This window comes from Scomber scombrus, chromosome 16 (genome assembly GCF_963691925.1).
Source record: "Scomber scombrus chromosome 16, fScoSco1.1, whole genome shotgun sequence".
NCBI classification, from domain to species: domain Eukaryota; kingdom Metazoa; phylum Chordata; class Actinopteri; order Scombriformes; family Scombridae; genus Scomber; species Scomber scombrus.
In genome coordinates, this window is record NC_084985.1 from 1282777 (window position 1) to 1305518 (window position 22742).

The 22742-nt window shown below is 39.6% G+C and overlaps 7 gene segments (V, D, J or C); 4 read left to right on the forward strand and 3 right to left on the reverse strand.

Moving 5' to 3' along the window:
* The first annotated feature begins 2095 nt into the window (after positions 1-2095).
* LOC133996757 (Ig kappa chain V region 3381-like) lies at positions 2096-2677 on the forward strand. The segment is given in 2 exon segments: positions 2096-2147; positions 2364-2677. Coding segments are annotated over 2 exon segments (366 nt in total).
* Positions 2678-4924: 2247 nt separating this feature from the next.
* LOC133996759 (Ig kappa-b4 chain C region-like) lies at positions 4925-6767 on the reverse strand. The segment is given in 3 exon segments: positions 4925-5385; positions 6571-6622; positions 6741-6767. Coding segments are annotated over 3 exon segments (405 nt in total).
* A 4880-nt stretch (positions 6768-11647) lies between these two features.
* On the forward strand, positions 11648-12220 carry LOC133996273 (immunoglobulin kappa variable 2D-29-like). The segment is given in 2 exon segments: positions 11648-11699; positions 11916-12220. Coding segments are annotated over 2 exon segments (357 nt in total).
* Positions 12221-14613: 2393 nt separating this feature from the next.
* Positions 14614-16173, reverse strand: LOC133996288 (Ig kappa-b4 chain C region-like; the record flags this gene model as incomplete). The annotated part of the segment is given in 2 exon segments: positions 14614-14951; positions 16134-16173. Coding segments are annotated over 2 exon segments (378 nt in total), but the record flags the coding sequence as incomplete, so codon positions are not given.
* A 500-nt stretch (positions 16174-16673) lies between these two features.
* Positions 16674-17201, forward strand: LOC133996761 (immunoglobulin kappa variable 4-1-like). The segment is given in 2 exon segments: positions 16674-16762; positions 16870-17201. Coding segments are annotated over 2 exon segments (384 nt in total).
* A 2025-nt stretch (positions 17202-19226) lies between these two features.
* On the reverse strand, positions 19227-20569 carry LOC133996279 (Ig kappa-b4 chain C region-like; the record flags this gene model as incomplete). The annotated part of the segment is given in 2 exon segments: positions 19227-19653; positions 20536-20569. Coding segments are annotated over 2 exon segments (372 nt in total), but the record flags the coding sequence as incomplete, so codon positions are not given.
* Positions 20570-21445: 876 nt separating this feature from the next.
* LOC133996762 (immunoglobulin kappa variable 4-1-like) lies at positions 21446-21966 on the forward strand. The segment is given in 2 exon segments: positions 21446-21536; positions 21623-21966. Coding segments are annotated over 2 exon segments (432 nt in total).
* The last annotated feature ends 776 nt before the right edge of the window (positions 21967-22742 follow it).

Below are 22742 nucleotides of genomic sequence, written 5' to 3' on the forward strand. Positions count from 1 at the left end.
TAATTGGTCTGTTCTCTTTCTTCATGCTGTTTTATTCTCTGCCTTACAGTCTGTCTTTGAGTTGTATGTGTTCGACTCTGTTCAGCTTTTCCCTCCACACTTTCCCTGCACACCTGCCCTGCATCATGTTCATCAGCCCTGCTCTGCTCCCAGTGTCTTTCCCAGCCAATCACTCCCAGCCTGCACCTGTGTCTAGTCACCTGTTCCCCATTCCCCCATTATTTCAGTCAGTATTTAAGTCTTTGTTGGAACATTTGTTCTGGTTCTGCTCTGTGTATTCAGACTTGTTCAGCTAGTTTTGTTTCTTACCTGCAATTTCAAGAATAAAGACCTTTAATGTCAGTCCTGCTTTCTCCTTTGGTCTCTGCAATGGGTCCACCTGCTCAAAGATTCCTTAGTTTCAGAGAAAGATTTACTTAAACACATTCATTCAGCCTGCAGCAGTGGCATCTGCTCTGGGAGGATCTGTCTCCATCAGCTGTAGGACCAGTCAGAGAGTTTATGTTTGGAGTAAATCACTATTTAGCCTGTTATGAACACAAAGATGGTGAAACTCTTAAACTACTCATTAACTATCTTATCACTTGAGCATCAGGGATTCAGACCATTTTACAGTCAGTGTAGCAAACAACCTATATAAATATAATTTAGCTCTACTAAAGGATAAAGACTGAATCAGTTTAACACTGTGACAGACAGCAACATATCTCTGCCGTCTGTGTAGAAGTTTATTGTAGTTAACAGCATCAATGGCAGCACTTTAATATAAAGGTATAACACTGATAGTCTTATAATGCATGTTCAATCTCAGGTCATTTACAACTTTACAAAGTCAAACCACTGGAATGTAACTTTATGTTGAAAGTTGTTATTGTTTAAAAACTGCTTTTTCAATTTTAAACAATGCATGTGAATATTTCCTATATGTTATACTATATTATTTTATTTAATGATTTGACAGTTTTGCTAGTCTGTTTTATTGTATGTATTACTGTAACAATGTTTTTTGATCATTTTCATGTTGTGATATTTTGAGGTTTTGAAATTCTGCTGTGAAGAAATAAAGTGTAAAACAGTTTCAGTGGTTATTGTGATTTTTTGTCAGTTTGCAGCAGCAGGAAGGTGTACAGTGTTCCTCTGTTGCCCTCCAGATGCTGAAACAAGAAGAAAGAAAAATCCACCTTAAAATTGAAAAATACTTTCAAGTGTTCAACAGTGAAGAAAAATATTTAAAGTTTTCAGGAGAAATAAACTGTTGTTTCTTTGATGAATTTGATCTTTTTCACTGCTGCAAAACCTCAAGTTTAATAAATAATCAGCATTAAAACACAAAAAATTTTGATCATACATTTAAATACTTAAAACCCAACTGACAGAGCTCACAGAAGTTAAATTGATAATTATTAATCAGATACCACTTTGATGAATCCTGACTTTTACATTATTGCATTTTTAATGTAAAAGCAGTTAACATGTCCTTCTGTTTGAAATTGTTAGGGAGAGACTGAAAATGGTTTTGTAAACCAGCAAAGTAAAACAAGTATTTGAGCTCACACATATTTGTTATGTAGATAAACTCTGTCTAGACTTCTCAATGCCTCTTTAGCACTAACACTCCCGTCCTTTGATGCTTCTCTTTGGGCATTAGCGAGCAACAATCCCATCTCCCTTTCTGCCTTCGACATGTAAGAAATTATGTACACAACACATGCATAAGCGTCAGGAACAAATTGAACGTACACATTTGCTTTCCGATTTTTTTAATAGTGTCTTGCTGTACTGATTATAAAAAAATGACTCGACACACAACACACACCTTTTAGAGCTGTGGAACAAACATGGAAGACCAAACACAAGAGTCAGTGTAATGAGAACTTCACATTCAGGCTTGATGTTAATCTACATGAGGATGATGTAAATGTAGAGTTGTCCCAGCAGTGAGGAGGAAACAGCATGATATGTTGAGGACAGCTACAGTTGACTGACTCTGTGTGTTTGCATATCTGTCCTGCCTCTCTGCTCCCAGCCGTTAAGAGGCCAGTGTTGATCAGTGGCTGTCCAGACCTTTCAGAGCCACTGACACGCCGCCAGCACAATGATGATGTCACTGACTCTACTGCTGGGCACCCTGGGGCTCCTTGTTCAGGGTGAGACTCTCTGCTGAAAACTTGGCTTCAGGATGCAACCAGGTTCACCACAATGATGTTCTGCTGTGATGGAGAAACACTGAAACAAGCAGCATTTACCTTCTTCCATCTATTCTCCATGTTAAAGAAATGATACTCTTCTGTTTTCATGTTGATCATCTTTCTCCAAGCTGGATTTGTCTCAATAAGCCTTCTCCTCTTTTTCATGTTTTCCAGGTTCATCAGGACAAATCATCCTGACTCAGTCTCCTGGATCTCACTCTGTTGCTCCAGGACAGACTGTCTCCATCAGATGTAAAACCAGTTCAAGTGTTGGTAACTGGCTCCACTGGTACCTTCAGAAATCTGGAGAAGCCCCTAAACTCCTGATTTATAAAGCTACAACCCGTCAGTCTGGAGTTTCGGATCGTTTTAATGGACGTGTGATTACAGAATACACTGACTACGCTCTGACCATCAGTAGAGTTCAGGCTGAAGATTCAGGAGTTTACTACTGTCAGTATGGTGGCAACACACCGTTCACACAGTGATACAACGTCGTACAAAAACCTCCCTCAGCTGGAGAGGAACTGATCTGACTCAACAGCTGCACTCAGACCAAAACAACAGAGGTTTGACATAAAAGACATCACTTATTACAGCAATAACTCTATAATTATACCTTTAGTTATTTAAATTGAGTATAATTTTTAAGATTATTTAGTTGATACAGTGTCAGAACAGGATCACTGTGTTAGAGTGAGTCTCACTCAGAGTCAGAATCAAACACAGCTGAAGAATTTAATGTTTAATATTCATGAAAAAGGTAGTGTAATAAAAGTTAAATCATGATTTATAAGACAGCATTTTCAGGTTTTATCAAACCTTAAATGGTAGAAACATGATTAAACAAGCTTTGTGGTGTGCTGCTCAAAGTTTAAATTTGTATCAAACCACACACCAAGATTTCCTTCAACAGTCTTGATGTTTTTTGAAAGGTCACCAGCAGATGGCAGGATTTGTTCTCTCACATGCTGGGACCCGATGACAATGATCTCTGTCTTATCTGAGTTCAGTTGTAGGAAATTGTTTGCCATCCAAATGTTTCAGGTCATTAAGGCAGTCAATAAGAGAACTCAGAGTTCCAGGCTCAGTGGGTTTCACTGGTAGGTACAACTGTGTATCATCAGCATAACAATGAAAAGAAACACCATGCTTCTCAATGATCTGTCAAAGAGGGAGCATGTATAATGAGAATAAGTAAATCTTATTATTAAGAGAGTAGATTTTATTATACTTTTTTATTTTATTATATTACTCATTATAATTATGTACATTATGTTCATCTTCTATTGATACATGTTGAATCTTTTTATACACCACACATCATACAACTACAATACAATACAATAAAATATTTATTTTGTCCACAGTAAACATGAATTAATCACTCCATTCAAATGAATTAGCTCAGTTAACTGGCAAAACAGACAGACAGGAATTAGCCAATCGCAACAAAGTAGCTCAGTTTCTGCCCAGCGACAGGTTGCTAAGGGCAGCTAAGGCCCTACGGTTGCTACGGCGATGTGTGAGAATCTGCTTAGAAAAAATTCTCAAAATGCCCCAGAATTTGGCTTCTGACAAGGTCCCGAACAATTGCAAACTGTGAGAAAACCGTAACTCCTATCCAAAAACCAAAAACACAGTGAGAGACACAGAAGCCGGCAGATTTTGTCAGTGTTTATTTTATTCAGATATTCTTTAAAATGAGCGAGAGAGCTCAGTGCGAAGACAGAGTGAGATTTTCTTTTTTTTTTTAAAGACGATTACATAGGGTCAATGGGGAGCGAGACAGGTATTGCTGCCGGACTCGGCTCCCCCGTCTAAATTTTGTGCAGACCCCGCCTGTCAACATCACATTTTATGAATCCCAACACCTATGTCTACATTTTGACAAAACATTATTTGTTTCCTTTTTTCGGTTTGGCTGTGAGCTCGAGTTAAAAATAAAAATTAAAGTTGTTTTTTACTGGTTCTCGCACTCAAGCTAACTGACGCTTCCACTCTAATTTGAAGAAAAAGTGATTTCCACTCCTTGTTTGACTGCTTATAGTTTGAAAAGTTTACATGTTATGTAAAAACAGTTTGGTGTTTTGGAGAGAGCAGAAGTTTTTCTCCGTTTTAAAGTTGGAATCACATTTCTACGTGCAGGTATGAGAGAGCTAGGTGACTTTGAAAAAAGGTGAAATTTAATGTGTTAAACATTTGAGCCCCCTCTAAAAACAGTATGCTGATGTGTCAATATTTCACAGGTCACAACCAAACATCACATTCATTTTATGTGATTGTATGCTGATGATATTATGCTTTTTATTTCTAAAGCTACAACAGTTTAAGAAGTTCAGATATATTCAGAAGGTTTTACTTTTCTCAGAAAGTCAAAACAACAAATTAAATAAAAACATGTTAAAACTGATTTAGAATGTGAATATTTAGAAGAAGCAGATCACCCTCATGTCACTTTAGAAATCTGTAATATGAACTGAAACACGCTCAAGCCTGACAGACGTGTTTTATTGTTTAATTTTCAGCATACTGGTATATAGACAAACAGCAGACAGATGTGAAGGACACCATGTGTTACCCGACTGCCTGGTATGTCCATTTATATTGAGGAGAGATCAGTTTTTGTACATTTAATGGAAACACTGCTATCATTAAGAGAGATTAATATGATCATTATAATAATAATAAAGCTGCAAATATCATTGATTTGATGAACATGTCTTTATTTTTCGTGAAATATTAAAATCAAAAAGCAAGAAACATCATTACTGCAACATTTAAAGAGACAGAGGGAGAAAAATACAGAGTTGCATCAGATTGAGAGCAGTAGCAGAGTAAAACCAGTAGCAGAGTCCCAGTGAGTCAGGTCAGGACTGGGAACACTGGTCTCTCCTGAGTGTCTCTGAGAGTGGAGTCTGGGAGCCCTGGGTGGCCTCACAGGTCACAGAGCCCACCTTCCTCCACTGGTCTGCAGTGAGCCTCAGGGTGCTGCTCCAGCTGTAGTGGCCGTCCTGCTGCAGCACCCCGGGGCTCCTGCTCTGCTCCCAGCTGCTGCTGCTGCTGCCGTCCACCTTCCAGGCCAGACTCCAGTCTGAGGGGAAGCCCTTGTTGGCCAGACACGTGAGCGTGGCCTTCCCCTGCTGCAGCTCCTGGCTGGAGGGGGGCAGCACCGTCAGGGTGGGACGGACATCACCTAGGAGACACCAATCACATTAGAGGACAGGGACCACACAGCTGTCAAACACCAGACACTTGGACACCTTTACTGTGTGAGAGTGGATTTTCCCCTTTAAGGAGTTTCAGAGTCAGATGCTTGTTCTGCTCCACCAGTCACTCACTCACACATTGTTTCACTTCCCTTTAAGAAACCTCTCATGCAGATCAGCACAGAAAGAATCATCGTACAGTTTGACCTGAAATATATCAAACTACACTGCAAATAAAACAACAAGATTTCATAACTTTCTCATCAAAATCATTAAAATATGTTAACAAAGCATTACATTACAACACTCACTGGAAACATCACCAAACACAGAAGATGAACTGACCACCAGCTGATTTCAAACATCACTTAGCAAACTGTTCAAATGACTTCAAACTACATTTGAAACAATACAGAGATCAGAAATTCGGCACATTTTCAAACACCCATTGTTATCATCACTCTGCTTCATTTCATTTGAACACATTATATTCCAATCAATGGTAAAAAACTGAATCTTAGAATTAAAAACGATTTTTAGAAAATCACTTTAAAATGCATCTAAATCTTCATCTTTTCTACATGTCAAGTTATTAAATTTCAGTCTGACAGGAATGTGTAAAGAACAGTTTAGTGAAGCTGCTCTGAGTTATCCTCCATGGTAAAGAAGGACAAATACAATATGAATACTAAAAGTGCCGAAATAAAAATGATATATTTATCTACTGTAAGCATTCAAAAGCTTAATTCAAAACACTATTTTACAATATTGTATTTATCATTTGAGCAGAAACTTACTTCCAACATCCAGTCTGGTTCCTCCACCGAACGTGTACCACAGTGATACAAACTCATTGAGCCGTCGTACAAAAACCTCTCACTGTAGAGAGACACGGCTCTCTGACTTTGAACCCTGAACTAAAACTACAAGCTCTAAAAATGTAACTTTACTGTCAAAGTTGTTAAATTAATGATTTATCGTCTAAATTAATGTTTTATTTTCTTTACAGCAAGTTTCTGAGCTTTAAATGCAAAAGTGGTTTTTGTCTCTAAGTGCAAATTATGTATAAAAAACAGTTTGACATGAAAGTGGACGCAAAAAAACTGTCTAATATAAAGGAAAAAAATAAAATGATTTGTTGAAATGATAAATATTTGAAACATTTGACTTACTTCCAACATCCAGTCTGGTTCCTCCACCGAACGTGTACCACAGTGATACAAACTCATTGAGCCGTCGTACAAAAACCTCTCACTGTAGAGGGACACGGCTCTCTGACTTTGACACAAACAAACTCACTAAAATTAGACTCTTGTTTGTCACATTTTTAACGTAATTTCACAACTGACAACAACACAGTGATACGCATTTCATATATATGTAATTTTATTTAAAATATATAAATTTTTATTGCTTTTATATTAAGTGTTTGTGGTAATACATTTAAATATAGCAAATTACATTCTGCTGTCAATACACATGAATCCCAAACCACCTTAAAATGATCACTGACACATTATGAATCAATACTCTGATAAGTTGATTGATCCATTGATTAAACAGTATCATCAGAGTAATCCAAGTCCCTGTTGGAGTCAGTCAGAGCATTTCCATAGAGAGCCACTTTGCATCAGCAGCACCATGCTCCAGTGCTCTGGGAGAGTTTATAGTCCTGAGAGTTGAACACTGGATGACTGACAGCTGTCCTTCATGACAACAGAAGCCACAGAAATCCTCCTCATCAAAAACATGACTTTGATCTCCGTCCTCATCTGGACTCTCCTCTGCTGCTGCTTCACAGGTAAAGTCCAGAGAATCAAACTCCTCTCCTCTATGAACATCCGTCCCTCTGAAATGAAGCCCACAAAACCATGATGCTGCTTTATGTTTTTGTCTCTGTATCCTCAGAGTCCAGAGGCCAGTACACAGTGACTCAGCCTGCAGCAATGAGATCTGAACTGGGAGGATCTGCAACCATCAACTGTAGCCCTAGTCCTGTACTTTATACTTGGTCTGGCAAGTACCTTTTAGCCTGGTACCAACAGAGAGATGGAGAAACTCCAAAACTTCTCATTTACGAGGCTACCAGTCGAGCATCAGGGATTCCAGGCCGTTTTTCAGGCAGTGGATCAAACTCTGACTTCACTCTGACCATCAGTGGAGTTCAGGCTGAAGATGCAGCAGTTTATTACTGTCAGAGTTATCATGAAATCAACCGTCAGGCTTTGTTCACACAGTGAAAAAGCGTCATACAAAAACCTCCCTCAGTCAGACTGAACAGAAACTGAACTGACTGCTGCAGCTGGAAGCTACTGCAGAGACTGATACAGTTCACTGAACACACACACACACACACACACACACACACACACACACACACACACACACACACACACACACACACACACACACACACACACACACACACACACACACACACACACACACACACACACACACACACACACACACACACACACACACACACACAGATGATTTATAACATTCATAGTGTCTCTACCAGTTTTCCTCCCACCTCAACAACCTGAAAGTTTCCTCAGATAAAGAGAACAGTTCCAGTGAAGAATCCCAGTCAGACCATTAAAACCACAGCAACATCTATCAGAGTCAGCTCCACTGATGTCCACACACACAACAAACTCACTATATATGAAACATGAATGTCGACAGATTGAACTGAAATTTCTAATTCAACAAACCTTTTCTGTGTGTAAAAAAAACAGCAACTTTAAAGAAGGTGTTCTACATTTCAATGACTACCATCTGCATTAAGCAGCCTGACAGCAGAAGGAATGAAGGAGTTAGAGTAGAGGTTTGTTCTGCTAATGGGTTCATCATGGCGCTGGCCTGAGAGTATCACAAACAATTCACTTGACAGTATCTGGTCAGATTCATTAATAATAGACAGTTTTTGCCTCTGATATTTACTTTCATCAAAGGTTTTGGAAGTTAGTTATAACGTTAAAGCTGCATTTAAAAGTTTAGCTAGAAATGCACCAGTAGCTCTTACACCTATCATTATAAAGTGCTTTGAGAAACTGGTCCGGAAGCACATCACTTCAAATCTTCCACCCAGGTTTGACCCTCACCAGTTCGCATACAGAGCCAACAGGTCCACAGAAGACGCTATAGCCACAGCTCTCCACTCTGCTCTGTCCCACCTGGAGCAGCAGGGGAGCTACGCGCGGCTGCTCTTTGTGGACTTCAGCTCTGCGTTTAACACCATCATCCCCAACAGACTGGTGAACAAGCTGTCAGACCTGGGAATATCTCACTCCATCTGCCTCTGGATCAAGGACTTCCTGTCTGACCGCTCCCAGTGGGTGAGAGTAGGCCCCCACATCTCCTCAGCGCTCAGCCTAAATACTGGATCACCTCAGGGCTGTGTGCTGAGCCCCCTACTCTACACCCTCTACACCCATGACTGCACCCCCGTCCACTCCAGCAACAGCATCGTTAAATTCGCTGATGATACCACTGTGGTGGGGCTCATCTCTGGGGGGGATGAGTCTGCATATCGGGACGAGGTGGAGCAGTTGTCAGTGTGGTGCACAAAAAATAACATGGCACTGAACACTACCAAGACAAAGGAGCTGGTCATAGACTACAGGAGAAATAAAACGGACACTCCGCCCCTGTTCATCGGCGGGGACTGTGTGGAGAGGGTCACAGACTTCCGGTTTCTGGGAGTTCACATGGAGGATGACCTGACCTGGAGCATCAACACCACTGCTATTATTAAGAAGGCACAGCAGAGATTGTACTTCCTGAGAGTACTCAGGAATAACCAACTCTCGCAAAAACTGCTTGTGTCCTTTTATTGTTGCTCCATTGAGAGCATTTTGACCTACTGCATGTGTGTGTGGTTCTCCAGCTGCACAGCTGCAGAGAGGATAGCGCTCCAGAGGGTCATCACCACAGCCCAGAAGATTATCGGCTGCCCTCTCCCCTCCCTGAAAGATCTGTACAGTTCCCGCTGTTTCAGGAAAGCTCGCCATATTCTCAGGGACTCATCTCACCCAGGACACTCACTGTTTGAGCTGCTGCCCTCAGGCAAACGCTACAGGACATTGAGAGTACGCACTAATAGATTCCAAAACAGCTTTTACGCTAAAGCCATTAATGCACTAAACTGCATTAAATAATGGCAATTATTTATTTATTTTTTGTTTCTGCACTTAAAGACAGCATCTCAATTTCGTTGTGCTTTGTACAATGACAATAAAGACTTTCTATATTCTATATTCTATATAATGTTATAAAGGCAGAATAATTAAGTTTGTTTAAATCAGTACAGCAAGAAACTATTAAAAAATGGGAAAGCGAATGTGTACGTACAGTTTGTTTATGATGCTTATGCGTGTGTTGTGTACATAATTTCTTACATGTCGAAGGCAGAAAGGGAGATGGGATTGTTGCTCGCTAATGCCCAAAGAGAAGCATCAAAGGACGGGAGTGTTAATGCTAAAGAGGCAATGAGAAGTCTAGACAGAGTTTATCTACATAACAGAGATGTGTGAGCTCAAATACTTGTTTTACTTTTTTCATTTTTAAGCAGAAAACATTTTCAGTCTCTCCCTAACAATTTCAAACAGAAGGACATGTTAACTGCTTTCACATTAAAAATACAGTCATATAAAAGTCAGGATTCATTAAAGTGATATCTGATTAATAATTATCAATTCAACTTCTTTGAGGTTTTTAGTTGAACTGTGTTAAAATGTATGATCCAAATGTTTTGCTTTGTAATTTTTTGCTTATTATTCATTAAACTGGAGGTTTGCAGCAGTGAAAATGATCAAATCCATCAAATAACTTGATTTCACTGCCACCAAGACAGATTCATTTTGTAGCTGTTAGTGGAAATGTAAATATTTTTTATGCTTTCAGCTCTAAATTGAAACATTTCCTTGGGAGAGTTTTACCTCCATGTTTCTTGTATGTTACCTCATGATGTCACATCTAAGTTTTGCCAGTCTAGTCTCTCTGCTACTCGGTACTTTTCCACTCAGCCCACCTCTGCTTCCCTCTGCCAGTCAGACACACCCACCTCATCAGTCTACTCTGTTCAGCTGGGCACTCAGGCACTCCACATCAGCAATCAAGCCATTATTTAAGCCTCTCCTGCTCACTCACTCATCTCACATGTGGATTTCTGAGTGTTAGAGACTCTTACCTGATTGATACGTCAGTCTAGCTGTTCCCCACTGAACTAGTGTGTGTGTGTGTGTGAGAGCCTATTCACCTCGCTCAACTCACCAACTATAGTCGGTTCAGCTTTCTCAGTCTGGACCCTCTGACCCCCCCAAAGCCCACAGAGACTCTTTACCTGAAAAATGAATTTTACTGTGTTGCTATTCACCTGTTTCCCTCTGTACCTGCTGAAGCTGACATAAAAAATAACCACCAACTGTTCCTGTGATCTGGTGGACTGCATTTGGGTCCAACACACACCTGTTACATACATGAGATATCAGAGCTGAGATGATGATAAATGTGACTTTTAAACAGAAATGTTATTTTATTTTTAAGAACCAGAAAGAAACTCGAAGAAAATATCAAATTTTAGATAAAATGATAAAATGTTTTAACCCTTACATGCTGTTCAGGGTCAAATCTGACCCATTTTTACATTTTAGAGCTGTAAAAACACTCTATTACACTTTCATTTAGCCAAACTTTTCCTAATGTGACACACAGTTTACAAATATGGAAATGAAATGCAGCATTTTGTTTATTTTTGTTGAGCTGATACAGATTTTGATATGTGCAAATGTTCAAATTTGACCTGTGTGTATTAAAGAATATCAAAAATCAGTTTTAATGAGGTGAACTTGATATATGAACTGTTTATTCTCTTCATCTCATATTTGGTGATTTTAGGTGTTTTCAGAAGGTTAATTTCACATTTTGTACTTCAGAAAAAACAAGACACACAATAAAAAAAATAATAAACTGAAACGAAGACTGACTAAAAACAATTCTGTATAATGAGCTAAAAATTAATTCATTACAGATTTTTACTCCTTTATGTTATGAATGATGTAAATCATGTTGAGTTGTTCCAGCAGCGAGGAGGAAACAGCATGATATGTTGAGGACAGCTACAGTTGACTGACTCTGTGTGTTTGCATATCTGTCCTGCCTCTCTGCTCCCAGCCGTTAAGAGGCCAGTGTTGATCAGTGGCTGTCCAGACCTTTCAGAGCCACTGACACGCCGCCAGCACAATGATGATGTCACTGACTCTACTGCTGGGCACCCTGGGGCTCCTTGTTCAGGGTGAGACTCTCTGCTGAAAACTTGGCTTCAGGATGTAACCAGGTTCACCACAATGATGTTCTGCTGTGATGGAGAAACACTGAAACAAGCAGCATTTACCTTCTTCCATCTATTCTCCATGTTAAAGAAATGATACTCTTCTGTTTTCATGTTGATCATCTTTCTCCAAGCTGGATTTGTCTCAATAAGCCTTCTCCTCTTTTTCATGTTTTCCAGGTTCATCAGGACAAAACATCCTGACTCAGTCTCCTGGATCTCACTCTGTTGCTCCAGGACAGACTGTCTCCATCAGATGTAAAGCCAGTTCAAGTACTAACTACCTCCACTGGTACCTTCAGAAATCTGGACAAGCTCCTAAACTCCTGATTTATCAAGTTACAAACCGCCAGTCTGGAGTTTCAAATCGTTTAAGTGGAAGTAAATCAGGCACTGACTACACTCTGACCATCAGTGGAGTTCAGGCTGAAGATTCAGGAGTTTACTACTGTCAGCAGAGTGGCAGCTACCCGTTCACACAGTGATACAACGTCGTACAAAATCCTCCCTCAGCTGGAGAGGAACTGATCTGACTCAACAGCTGCACTCAGACCAAAACAACAGAGGTTTGACATAAAAGACATCACTTATTACATCAATAACTCTATAATCATACTTTTAGTTATTTAAAGTAAGTTTAATTTTGAAGATTATTTAGTTGATACAGTGTCAGAACAGGATCACTGTGTTAGAGTGAGTCTCACTCAGAGTCAGAATCAAACACAGCTGAAGAATTTAATGTTTAATCTTCATGAAAAAGGTAGTGTAATAAAAGTTAAATCATGATTTATGAGACAGCATTTTCAGGTTTTATCAGCAATGTTTCCTTAATGGTAGAAACACGATTGCACGAGCTTTGTGGTGTGCTGCTCAAAGTTTAATTTGGTATCAAACCACACACCAAGATTTTCTGCAACAGTCTTGATGTTTTTTGAAAGGTCACCAGCAGATGGCAGGATTTGTTCTCTCACATGCTGGGACCTGATGACAATGATCTCTGTCTTATCTGAGTTCAGTTGGAGGAAATTGTTTGCCATCCAAATGTTTCAGGTCATTAAGGCAGTCAATAAGAGAACTCAGAGTTCCAGGCTCAGTGGGTTTCACAGGTAGGTACAACTGTGTATCATCAGCATAACAATGAAAAGAAACAACATGCTTCTCAATGATCTGTCCAAGAGGGAGCATGTATAATGAGAATATTTAAATCTTATTATTAAGAGAGTAGATTTTATTATACATTTTTATTTTAAATGACTTAGTTGTAGGAAATTATATTACTCATTATAATTATATACATTTTGTTCATTTACTATTGATAAATGTTGAAACTTTTAATACACCACAAATCATACAATAAAACTATTTATTTTGTCCACAGTAAACATGAATTAATCTCTCCATTCAAATGAATTAGCTCAGTTAACTGGCAAAACAGACAGACAGGAATTAGCCAATCGCAACAAAGTAGCTCAGTTTCTGCCCAGCGACAGGTTGCTAAGGGCAGCTAAGGCCCTACGGTTGCTACGGCGATGTGAGAATCTGCTTGGAAAAATTCTCAAAGTGCCCCAGAATTTGGCTTCTGACAAGGTCCCGAACAATTGCAAACTGTGAGAAAACCGTAACTCCTGTCCAAAAACCGAAAACACTGTGAGAGACACAGAAGCCAGCAGTTTCTAACAGTGTTTATTTTATTTAGATATTCTTTAAAATGAGCGAGTAAGCTCAGTGCGAAGACAGAGTGATATTATTTTGAATAAAAAAGACGATAACATTAGGGTCAATGGGGAGCGAGACAGGTATTGCTGCCAGTCTCGGCCCCCCCGTTTAAATTTTGTGGAGACCCCGCCTGTCAACTTCACATTTTATGAATCCCAACACCTATGTCTACATTTTGACAAAACATTATTTGTCTTCTTTTTTCGGTTTGGCCGTGAGCTCGAGTTAAAAATAAAAATTAAGGTTATTTTTTACTGCTTCACGCACTCAAGCTAACTGACGCTTCCACTCTAACTTTGAAAAAAAAGTGATTTCCACTCCTTGTTTGACTGCTTATAGTTTGAAAAGTTTACATGTTATGTAAAAACAGTTTGGTGTTTGTGGAGAGAGCAGAAGTTTTCCTCCGTTTTAAAGTTTGAATCACATTTCTACGTGCAGGTATGAGAGAGCTAGGTGACTTTGAAAAAAGGTAAAATTTGATGTGTGTTAGACATTTGAGCCCCCTCTAAAAACAGTATGCTGATGTGTCAATATTTCACAGGTCACAACCAAAGATCACATTCATTTTATGTGATTGTATGCTGATGATATTATGCTTTTTATTTCTAAAGCTACAACAGTTTAACAAGTTCAGATATATTCAGAAGGTTTTACTTTTCTCAGAATGTCAAAACAAGAAATTAAATAAAAACATGTTAAAACTGATTTAGAATTAGAATATTTAGAAGAAGCAGATCACCCTCATGTCACTTTAGAAATCTGTAATATGAACTGAAACACGCTCAACTCTGACAGATGTGTTTTATTGTTTAATTTTCAGCATACTGGTATATAGACAAACAGCAGACAGATGTGAAGGACACCATGTGTTACCCGACTGCCTGGTATGTCCTTTTATATTGAGGAGAGATCAGTTTTTGTACATTTAATGGAAACACTGCTATCATTAAGAGAGATTAATATGATCATTATAATAATTAAAAAGCTGCAAATATCATTGATTTGATGAACACGTCTTTATTTTGTTTGAAATATTAAAATCAAAAAGCAAGAAACATCATTACTGCAACATTTAAAGAGACAGAGTTAAAGACAGAGTTGCAGAGATCAGAGTGAGAGCAGTAGCAGAGTAAAACCAGTAGCAGAGTCCCAGTGAGTCAGGTCAGGACTGGGAACACTGGTCTCTCCTCAGTGTCTCTGAGAGTGGAGTCTGGGAGCCCTGGGTGGCCTCACAGGTCACAGAGCCCACCTTCCTCCACTGGTCTGCAGTGAGCCTCAGGGTGCTGCTCCAGCTGTAGTGGCCGTCCTGCTGCAGCACCCCGGGGCTCCTGCTCTGCTCCCAGCTGCTGCTGCTGCTGCTGCTGCTGCTGCCGTCCACCTTCCAGGCCAGACTCCAGTCTGAGGGGAAGCCCTTGTTGGCCAGACACGTGAGCGTGGCCTTCCCCTGCTGCAGCTCCTGGCTGGAGGGGGGCAGCACCGTCAGGGTGGGACGGACATCACCTAGGAGACACCAATCACATTAGAGGACAGGGACCACACAGCTTTCAAGCACCAGACACTTGGACACCTTTACTGTGTGAGAGTGGATTTTCCCCTTTAAGGAGTTTGTGTCAGATGCTTTTTCTGCTCCACCAGTCACTCACTCACACATTGTTTCACTTCCCTTTAAGAAACCTCTCATGCAGATCAGCACAGAAAGAATCATCGTACAGTTTGACCTGAAATATATCAAACTACACTGCAAATAAAACAACAAGATTTCACAACTTTCTCATTAAAATCATGAAAAATGTTAACAAAGCATTACATTACAACACTCACTGGAAACATCACCAAACACAGAAGATGAACTGACCACCAGCTGATTTCAAACATCACTTAGCAAACTGTTCAAATGACTTCAAACTACATTTGAAACAATACAGAGATCAGAAATTTGGCACATTTTCAAACACCCATTGTTATCATCACTCTGCTTCATTTCATTTGAACACATTATATTCCAATCAATGGTAAAAAACTGAATCTAACAATTAAAAATGATTATTAGAAAATCACTTTAAAATGCATCTAAATCTTCATCTTTTCTACATGTCAAGTTATTAAATTTCAGTCTGACAGGAATGTGTAAAGAACAGTTTAGTGAAGCTGCTCTGAGTTATCCTCCATGGTAAAGAAGGAGAAATACAACATGAATACTAAAAGCGCCGGGGAAAAAATGATATATTTATCTACTGTAAGCATTCAAAAGCTTAATTCAAAACACTATTTTACAATATTGTATTTATCATTTGAGCAGAAACTTACTTCCAACATCCAGTCTGGTTCCTCCACCGAACGTGTACCACAGTGATACAAACTCATTGAGCCGTCGTACAAAAACCTCTCACTGTAGAGAGACACGGCTCTCTGACTTTGAACCCTGAACTAAAACTACAAGCTCTAAAAATTTAACTTTACTGTTAAAGTTGTCAAATTAATTATTCATCATCTAAATTAATGTTTTATTTTCTTTACAGCAAGTTTCTGAGTTTTAAATGCAAAAGTGGTCTTTGTCTCTAAGTGCAAATTATGTATAAAAAACAGTTTGACATGAAAGTGGACGCAAAAAAACTGTCTAATATAAAGGAAAACAATTACATAATCTGTTGAAATGATAAATATTTGAAACATTTGACTTACTTCCAACATCCAGTCTGGTTCCTCCACCGAACGTGTACCACAGTGATACAAACTCATTGAGCCGTCGTACAAAAACCTCTCACTGTAGAGAGACACGGCTCTCTGACTTTGACACAAACAAACTCACTAAAATTAGACTCTTGTTTGTCACATTTTTAACGTAATTTGACAACTGACAACAACACAGTGATACGCATTTCATATATATGTAATTTTATTTAACGTATGTTCATTTTTATTGATTTCATATTAAGGTTTTGTGGTAATACATTTAAATATAACAAATTACATTCTGCTGTCAATACACATGAATCCCGAACCACCTTAAAATGATCACTGACACATTATGAATCAATACTCTGATAAGTTGATTGATCCATTGATTAAACAGCATCATCAGAGTAATCCAAGTCCCTGTTGGAGTCAGTGAGAGCATTTCCATAGAGAGCCACTTTGCATCAGCAGCACCATGCTCCAGTGCTCTGGGAGAGTTTATAGTCCTGAGAGTTGAACACTGGATGACTGACAGCTGTCCTTCATGACAACAGAAGCCACAGAAATCCTCCTCATCAAAAACATGACTTTGATCTCCGTCCTCATCTGGACTCTCCTCTGCTGCTGCTTCACAGGTAAAGTCCAGAGAATCAAACTCCTCTCCTCTATGAACATCCGTCCCTCTGAAATGAAGCCCACAAAACCATGATGCTGCTTTATGTTTTTGTCTCTGTATCCTCAGAGTCCAGAGGCCAGATCACAGTGACTCAGTCTGCAGCAGTGAGATCTGAACTGGGACGATCTGCAACCATCAACTGTAAGACCAGTCAGGATCCATATTTTGGTGGAAGCACCCATGCTTTAGCCTGGTACCAACAGAAAACTGGAGAAACTCCTAAACTTCTCATTTACTGGGCTACCAGTCGAGCATCAGGGATTCCAGGTCGTTTTTCAGGCAGTGGATCAAACTCTGACTTCACTCTGACCATCAGTGGAGTTCAGGCTGAAGATGCAGCAGTTTATTACTGTCAGAGTTATCATAGCATCAACAGTCAGGCTGTGTTCACACAGTGAAAAAGCGTCGTACAAAAACCTCCCTCAGTCAGACTGAACAGAAACTGAACTGACTGCTGCAGCTGGAAGCTACTGCAGAGACTGATACAGTTCACTGAACACACACACACACACACACACACACACACACACACACACACACACACACACACACACACACACACACACACACACACACACACACACACACACACACACACACACACACACACACACACACACACTCTGAACTTTCAGATTACACCTTTAAACCATTAAATCTGTAGTAATAAATATGAATCGATAGTTGATAATAATCACAATATTTTTGTTCTCACAGTGGAACAAACACAACTTTGTACTGATGACCTGAAACAAACTGAAGGAAACTGTTTAGTTATATTGAATTCAATGAAAAAAAAGGTAAAACATGTATTTGTTCCTTTATTAAAGAACATTGTGATATGAAGTGATGCAACATCAGGTTCCTTAAAGCTTGAAATACACTTCAGAGCAGTAACAACGCTGCTGAAGAGAAAGTTTAGTTTGGCAGTAGTGGATCTGTTGATGAGGATAATAGAAAATCCAGTATCCAGCCCACCAGGCCCGGCTCAAGGCTGAAGTTGCTCAGTCATTTCTCAGCTAGCAGGTGGGGTTGGATGGTATTAAATGCTGATGAGAAATCAACAAAGAGTAACCTAGCATGATTCCCACTCTTTTCAAGATGTTCATAGAGAATAATTAGTAGGGTTACTGTGGCATCTTGCACTCCCCTCTTGGCCCTATAGGCAAACTGATGGGGTCTAAAAGGGGTTCCACTTAGCCGAAAGCTCTACTTTAATACGTTTCTCAACAGATTTAGCAACAAGGGATGTCAGGGCAACAGGTCTCAGGTCATTAAGGGTTTTGGGGTGACTGACCTTATTAACAGGCACTACTACAGACTGCTTCCATAACAGCGGCACTCTCTGCAGGAAGAGTGACAGACAGAATATACAGTAAAAAATTGGGCCTAATTGTTCTACACACACTTTCATTGTGCGGCCACTAATATTGTCAGGGCCAGGGCTTTTCTTGGGTCGGCAGTTACTAAAACACCTAATGACACTCTGCTCATTAAAGCAAGGGATAAATGGAGGAGATGCCAGAAGACTCTTCTTGAGTTCAGAATGTTTGTCGCTGAAATCATGTGAATCCCATCAGGATAGCCGACTCCTTTCATGAACCTTGCCCCCAGCAATGGTCTTCATACTGTCCCAAGCTGAGCCCAGGTTGTTCATCCTCAGCTGTGATTCTAATTTGTCTTTATATTTAATTTTACCTGCCCTAATTTCTCTTTTAATGTCCTTCTGAAGGTTGTGCAACACCTGCAAGTTACCTGCCTTAAAAGCTATTTTCTTTTTATACAGAAGACTCTTAAGGGACTTAGAGACCCATGGTTTACTATTTGGATAAACCTTAAAAACCTTAGTTGGAACAACAGTGTCCTCACAGTATGAGACCCAGCTACTAATAACATCAGTCAGTTCATCAATATCAGAGCAAGAGTCCTTAAACATGTTCCAGTCTGTGGAATCCAGGAAGCCCTGAAGATACAAGCAAGCCTCCTCTGACCAGTCTTTAGCATACAGTCAGTACCTTACCCCTCTTAAGGGCAGTGGACTATGAGGGGATGAGGTGCACACAGTTGTGATCTGAAGAGCCAAGAGGTGGGAGGGCGATGGATTTGAATGCTTTTTTTACTGAGCAGTAGCACAGGTCTAGTGTTTTACTGGGTCTAGTAGGGCACTTTACATACTATTAATTATTTAATAAAACTATTAATTCTGATTAATTCTGTGACCCCGAGACAAACAAAGTCCATTTAATTGATCTTCTGTAAATAATAAAAAAGGGACTTATGATGTAAGTTATTATTGTAATAAGATGCATTGAGACAAATGATTTGATTAATATGTCTTTATTGTTTTAACATACAGAGAATATCAGAATTACTGCAAGCAAAAAAATAACACACTTGAGAAATGTGATGATTGTGAAGAGAGAAATAGACAGAAAGAGACAGAGAGAGTTAAAGACATCAGAGTGAGAGCAGTAGCAGAGTAAAACCAGTAGCAGAGTCCCAGTGAGTCAGGTCAGGACTGGGAACACTGGTCTCTCCTCAGTGTCTCTGAGAGTGGAGACTGGGAGCCCTGGGTGGCCTCACAAGTCACAGAGCCCACCTTCCTCCACTGGTCTGCAGCGAGCCTCAGGGTGCTGCTCCAGCTGTAGTGGCCGTCCTGCTGCAGCACCCCGGGGCTCCTGCTCTGCTCCCAGCTGCTGCTGCTGCTGCTGCTGCTGCCGTCCACCTTCCAGGCCAGACTCCAGTCTGAGGGGAAGCCCTTGTTGGCCAGACACGTGAGCGTGGCCTTCCCCTGCTGCAGCTCCTGGCTGGAGGGGGGCAGCACCGTCAGGGTGGGGGTGACTCGACCCACTGGAGGAGGAGACAAAGAGACAACATGAAGAAAGTTCATACAAAGAGAAAATAAACTCCACCCTGTTGGTTGCAGCAGAGGAGGATGCTGGTTCTGCTGTTCTTTCTCAGATTGGATGAAACTGGTCTTCGGTGTTTCACTTCCCTCTCTGAGCTCAGTAACCATGGCAACAGACAGGCATCACTGATGAACCATGGCAACAGACAGGTTTCAGTACTAAAGATAAAAAGTTTCAAACTGAAAACTCCTACTTTAGTTTCAGTAACACACTTAAACATCAGTGTTAAACCATTTAATGTTATGTATTACAGAAAGAATTAAACACTTTTAGTTGAGCATGTGTGAGTTTTAAATGAGTTTTTTTCTCCTCATTTACACATTTATCAATACTGAACCATCAACACAGACAGACTGCACTACTGACACATATTTTAAGTGCTGGAAAATGAATCCTTCTAAATAAGCATGTGTTTAAATGACCTAAAGAGATATTATGGTATTCATTGTCTATAGTGAGAATAATAATTATCATTACATTCATGAATCTGAGAGGAAGACTGAGTAAAACACATGAAATGTTTCCAGATAATAAGGACACAATTATGAGTCAAGTTATTGTCTTCAATAAGCAGTTGTACTTTTAAACAACAATATAAATAATAAGAATGTAGAAACTGTCTAAATTATAATTTCTGTGTAACTAAAGAGTTTTTTCATCTGATGTATTTTTATCTGTATCACAGTGAAGCCTGTAGTGATCACTGCAAAAATATTATATTTATAAAACTACAATCCAAAATATTGAAGTAAAGCCTGAATTTATTGACTGAAAACATAATAAATGATGAATCTGAGATTATTTAGAAGTTAAATGTACTTACAGTTAACTTCCAGTCTGGTTCCTCCACCGAACGTGTACCACAGTGATACAAACTCATTGAGCCGTCGTACAAAAACCTCTCACTGTAGAGAGACACGGCTCTCTGACTTTGAGACTGAACTAAAACTACAAGCTCTAAAAATGTAGCTTTACTGTCAAAGTTGTTAAATTAATGATTTATCGTCTAAATTAATGTTTTATTTTCTTTACAGCAAGTTTCTGAGTTTTAAATGCAAAAGTGGTCTTTGTCTCTAAGTGCAAATTATGTATAAAAAACAGTTTGACATGAAAGTGGATGCAAAAAAACTGTCTAATATAAAGAAAAACAATTAAATGATCTGTTGAAATGATAAATATTAGAAACATTTGACTTACTTCCAACATCCAGTCTGGTTCCTCCACCGAACGTGTACCACAGTGATACAAACTCATTGAGCCGTCGTACAAAAACCTCTCACTGTAGAGAGACACGGCTCTCTGACTTTGACACAAACAAACTCTACAAAAACAGTTCCTGCTTTAAAAAAAAACCTATTTATTTTATATGATATCCAATTAAAAAGTGCCCCAATTTTTAACCGTTAATCACATTTTTACATATATATTGTTAAATTTGTTTGAAAGTAAAATTTAATATTAAATTAACAGACAGAAGATGTACTGAAAGAAAATGTGTCTGCAGTCATCAAAGCAAATCTACATAAAATGATCACTGACACATTATGAATCAATACTCTGATAAGTTGATTGATCCATTGATTAAACAGCATCATCAGAGTAATCCAAGTCCCGGTTGGAGTCAGTCAGAGCATTTCCATAGAGAGCCACTTTGCATCAGCAGCACCATGCTCCAGTGCTCTGGGAGAGTTTATAGTCTTGAGAGTTGAACACTGGATGACTGACAGCTGTCCTTCATGACAACAGAAGCCACAGAAATCCTCCTCATCAAAAACATGACTTTGATCTCCGTCCTCATCTGGACTCTCCTCTGCTTCATTCAGGGTGAGGAAAATCATTTTTCTGTCATTTGGAGTGTAGCTGAGTTTCACCTCACCATCTCATGTCCAGTGTTTCTTCTCTCTCTTCAGGGTCTGTTGGACAAAATGTTGTTCTGACTCAGCCAGCAGCCAAATCAGTGCAGCTCGGTCAAACTGCCTCTATTGACTGTAAAGCTAATAGACAAGTTCATCATTACACTGGTTCACAATACTATCTGGCCTGGTACCAACAGAAAACTGGAGAAGCTCCTAAACTTCTGATCTATGTAACATCAGACAGATTATCAGGAATCTCCTCCAAATTCACTGGAAGTGGAGCAGGGAATGGAGTTGACTTCACTCTGACCATCAGTGGAGTTCAGGCTGAAGATGCAGCAGTTTATTACTGTCAGAGTTATCATAACATCAACAGTCAGCGTGTGTTCACACAGTGAAAAAGCGTCGTACAAAAACCTCCCTCAGTCAGACTGAACAGAAACTGAACTGACTGCTGCAGCTGGAAGCTACTGCAGAGACTGATACAGTTCACTGAACACACACACACACACACACACACACACACACACACACACACACACACACACACACACACACACACACACACACACACACTGATGATATATAATGTCCATACTGTCTCTATCAGTTTTCCTCCCACCTCAACAACCTGAAAGTTTCCTCAGATAAAGAGAACAGTTCCAGTGAAGAATCCCAGTCAGACCATTAAAACCACAGCAACATCTATCAGAGTCAGCTCCACTGATGTCCACATATATGTCTGCTCAGTACCCCTCAGTTCCCACAGCAAGCTCAGCTGTTTTTCATCAGTTTGAGCTTGTTTCTCTCTCTACACTCATTGAAATAGTGGAACCCTTCCGTCCTGCTAAGTGCCCATCCGACAGCATCCCATACCATTTGTTTTAAAGAGTTTTTCAGCTCAGTTGAGTCTTTTATTTTGCTTTTTTATAAATCGGTGTCTCAGCTCTAGATGTGTTCCATCCTCCTTCAAACATGCCACGGTGCAGCCTCTTTTGAAAAAGAAAAATTTGGATTACCGGTTTTGTCTAATTTTAGGCCAATTTCCAAACTTCCTTTTATTTGCAAGATTTTAGACAAAGTTGTTTTTTACCAACTCCAAGACTTTTTAAAAAGGGCCAATGTTTGTGAATTGTTTCAGTCTGTTTAAGCCTCTCCACAGCACTGAAACTGC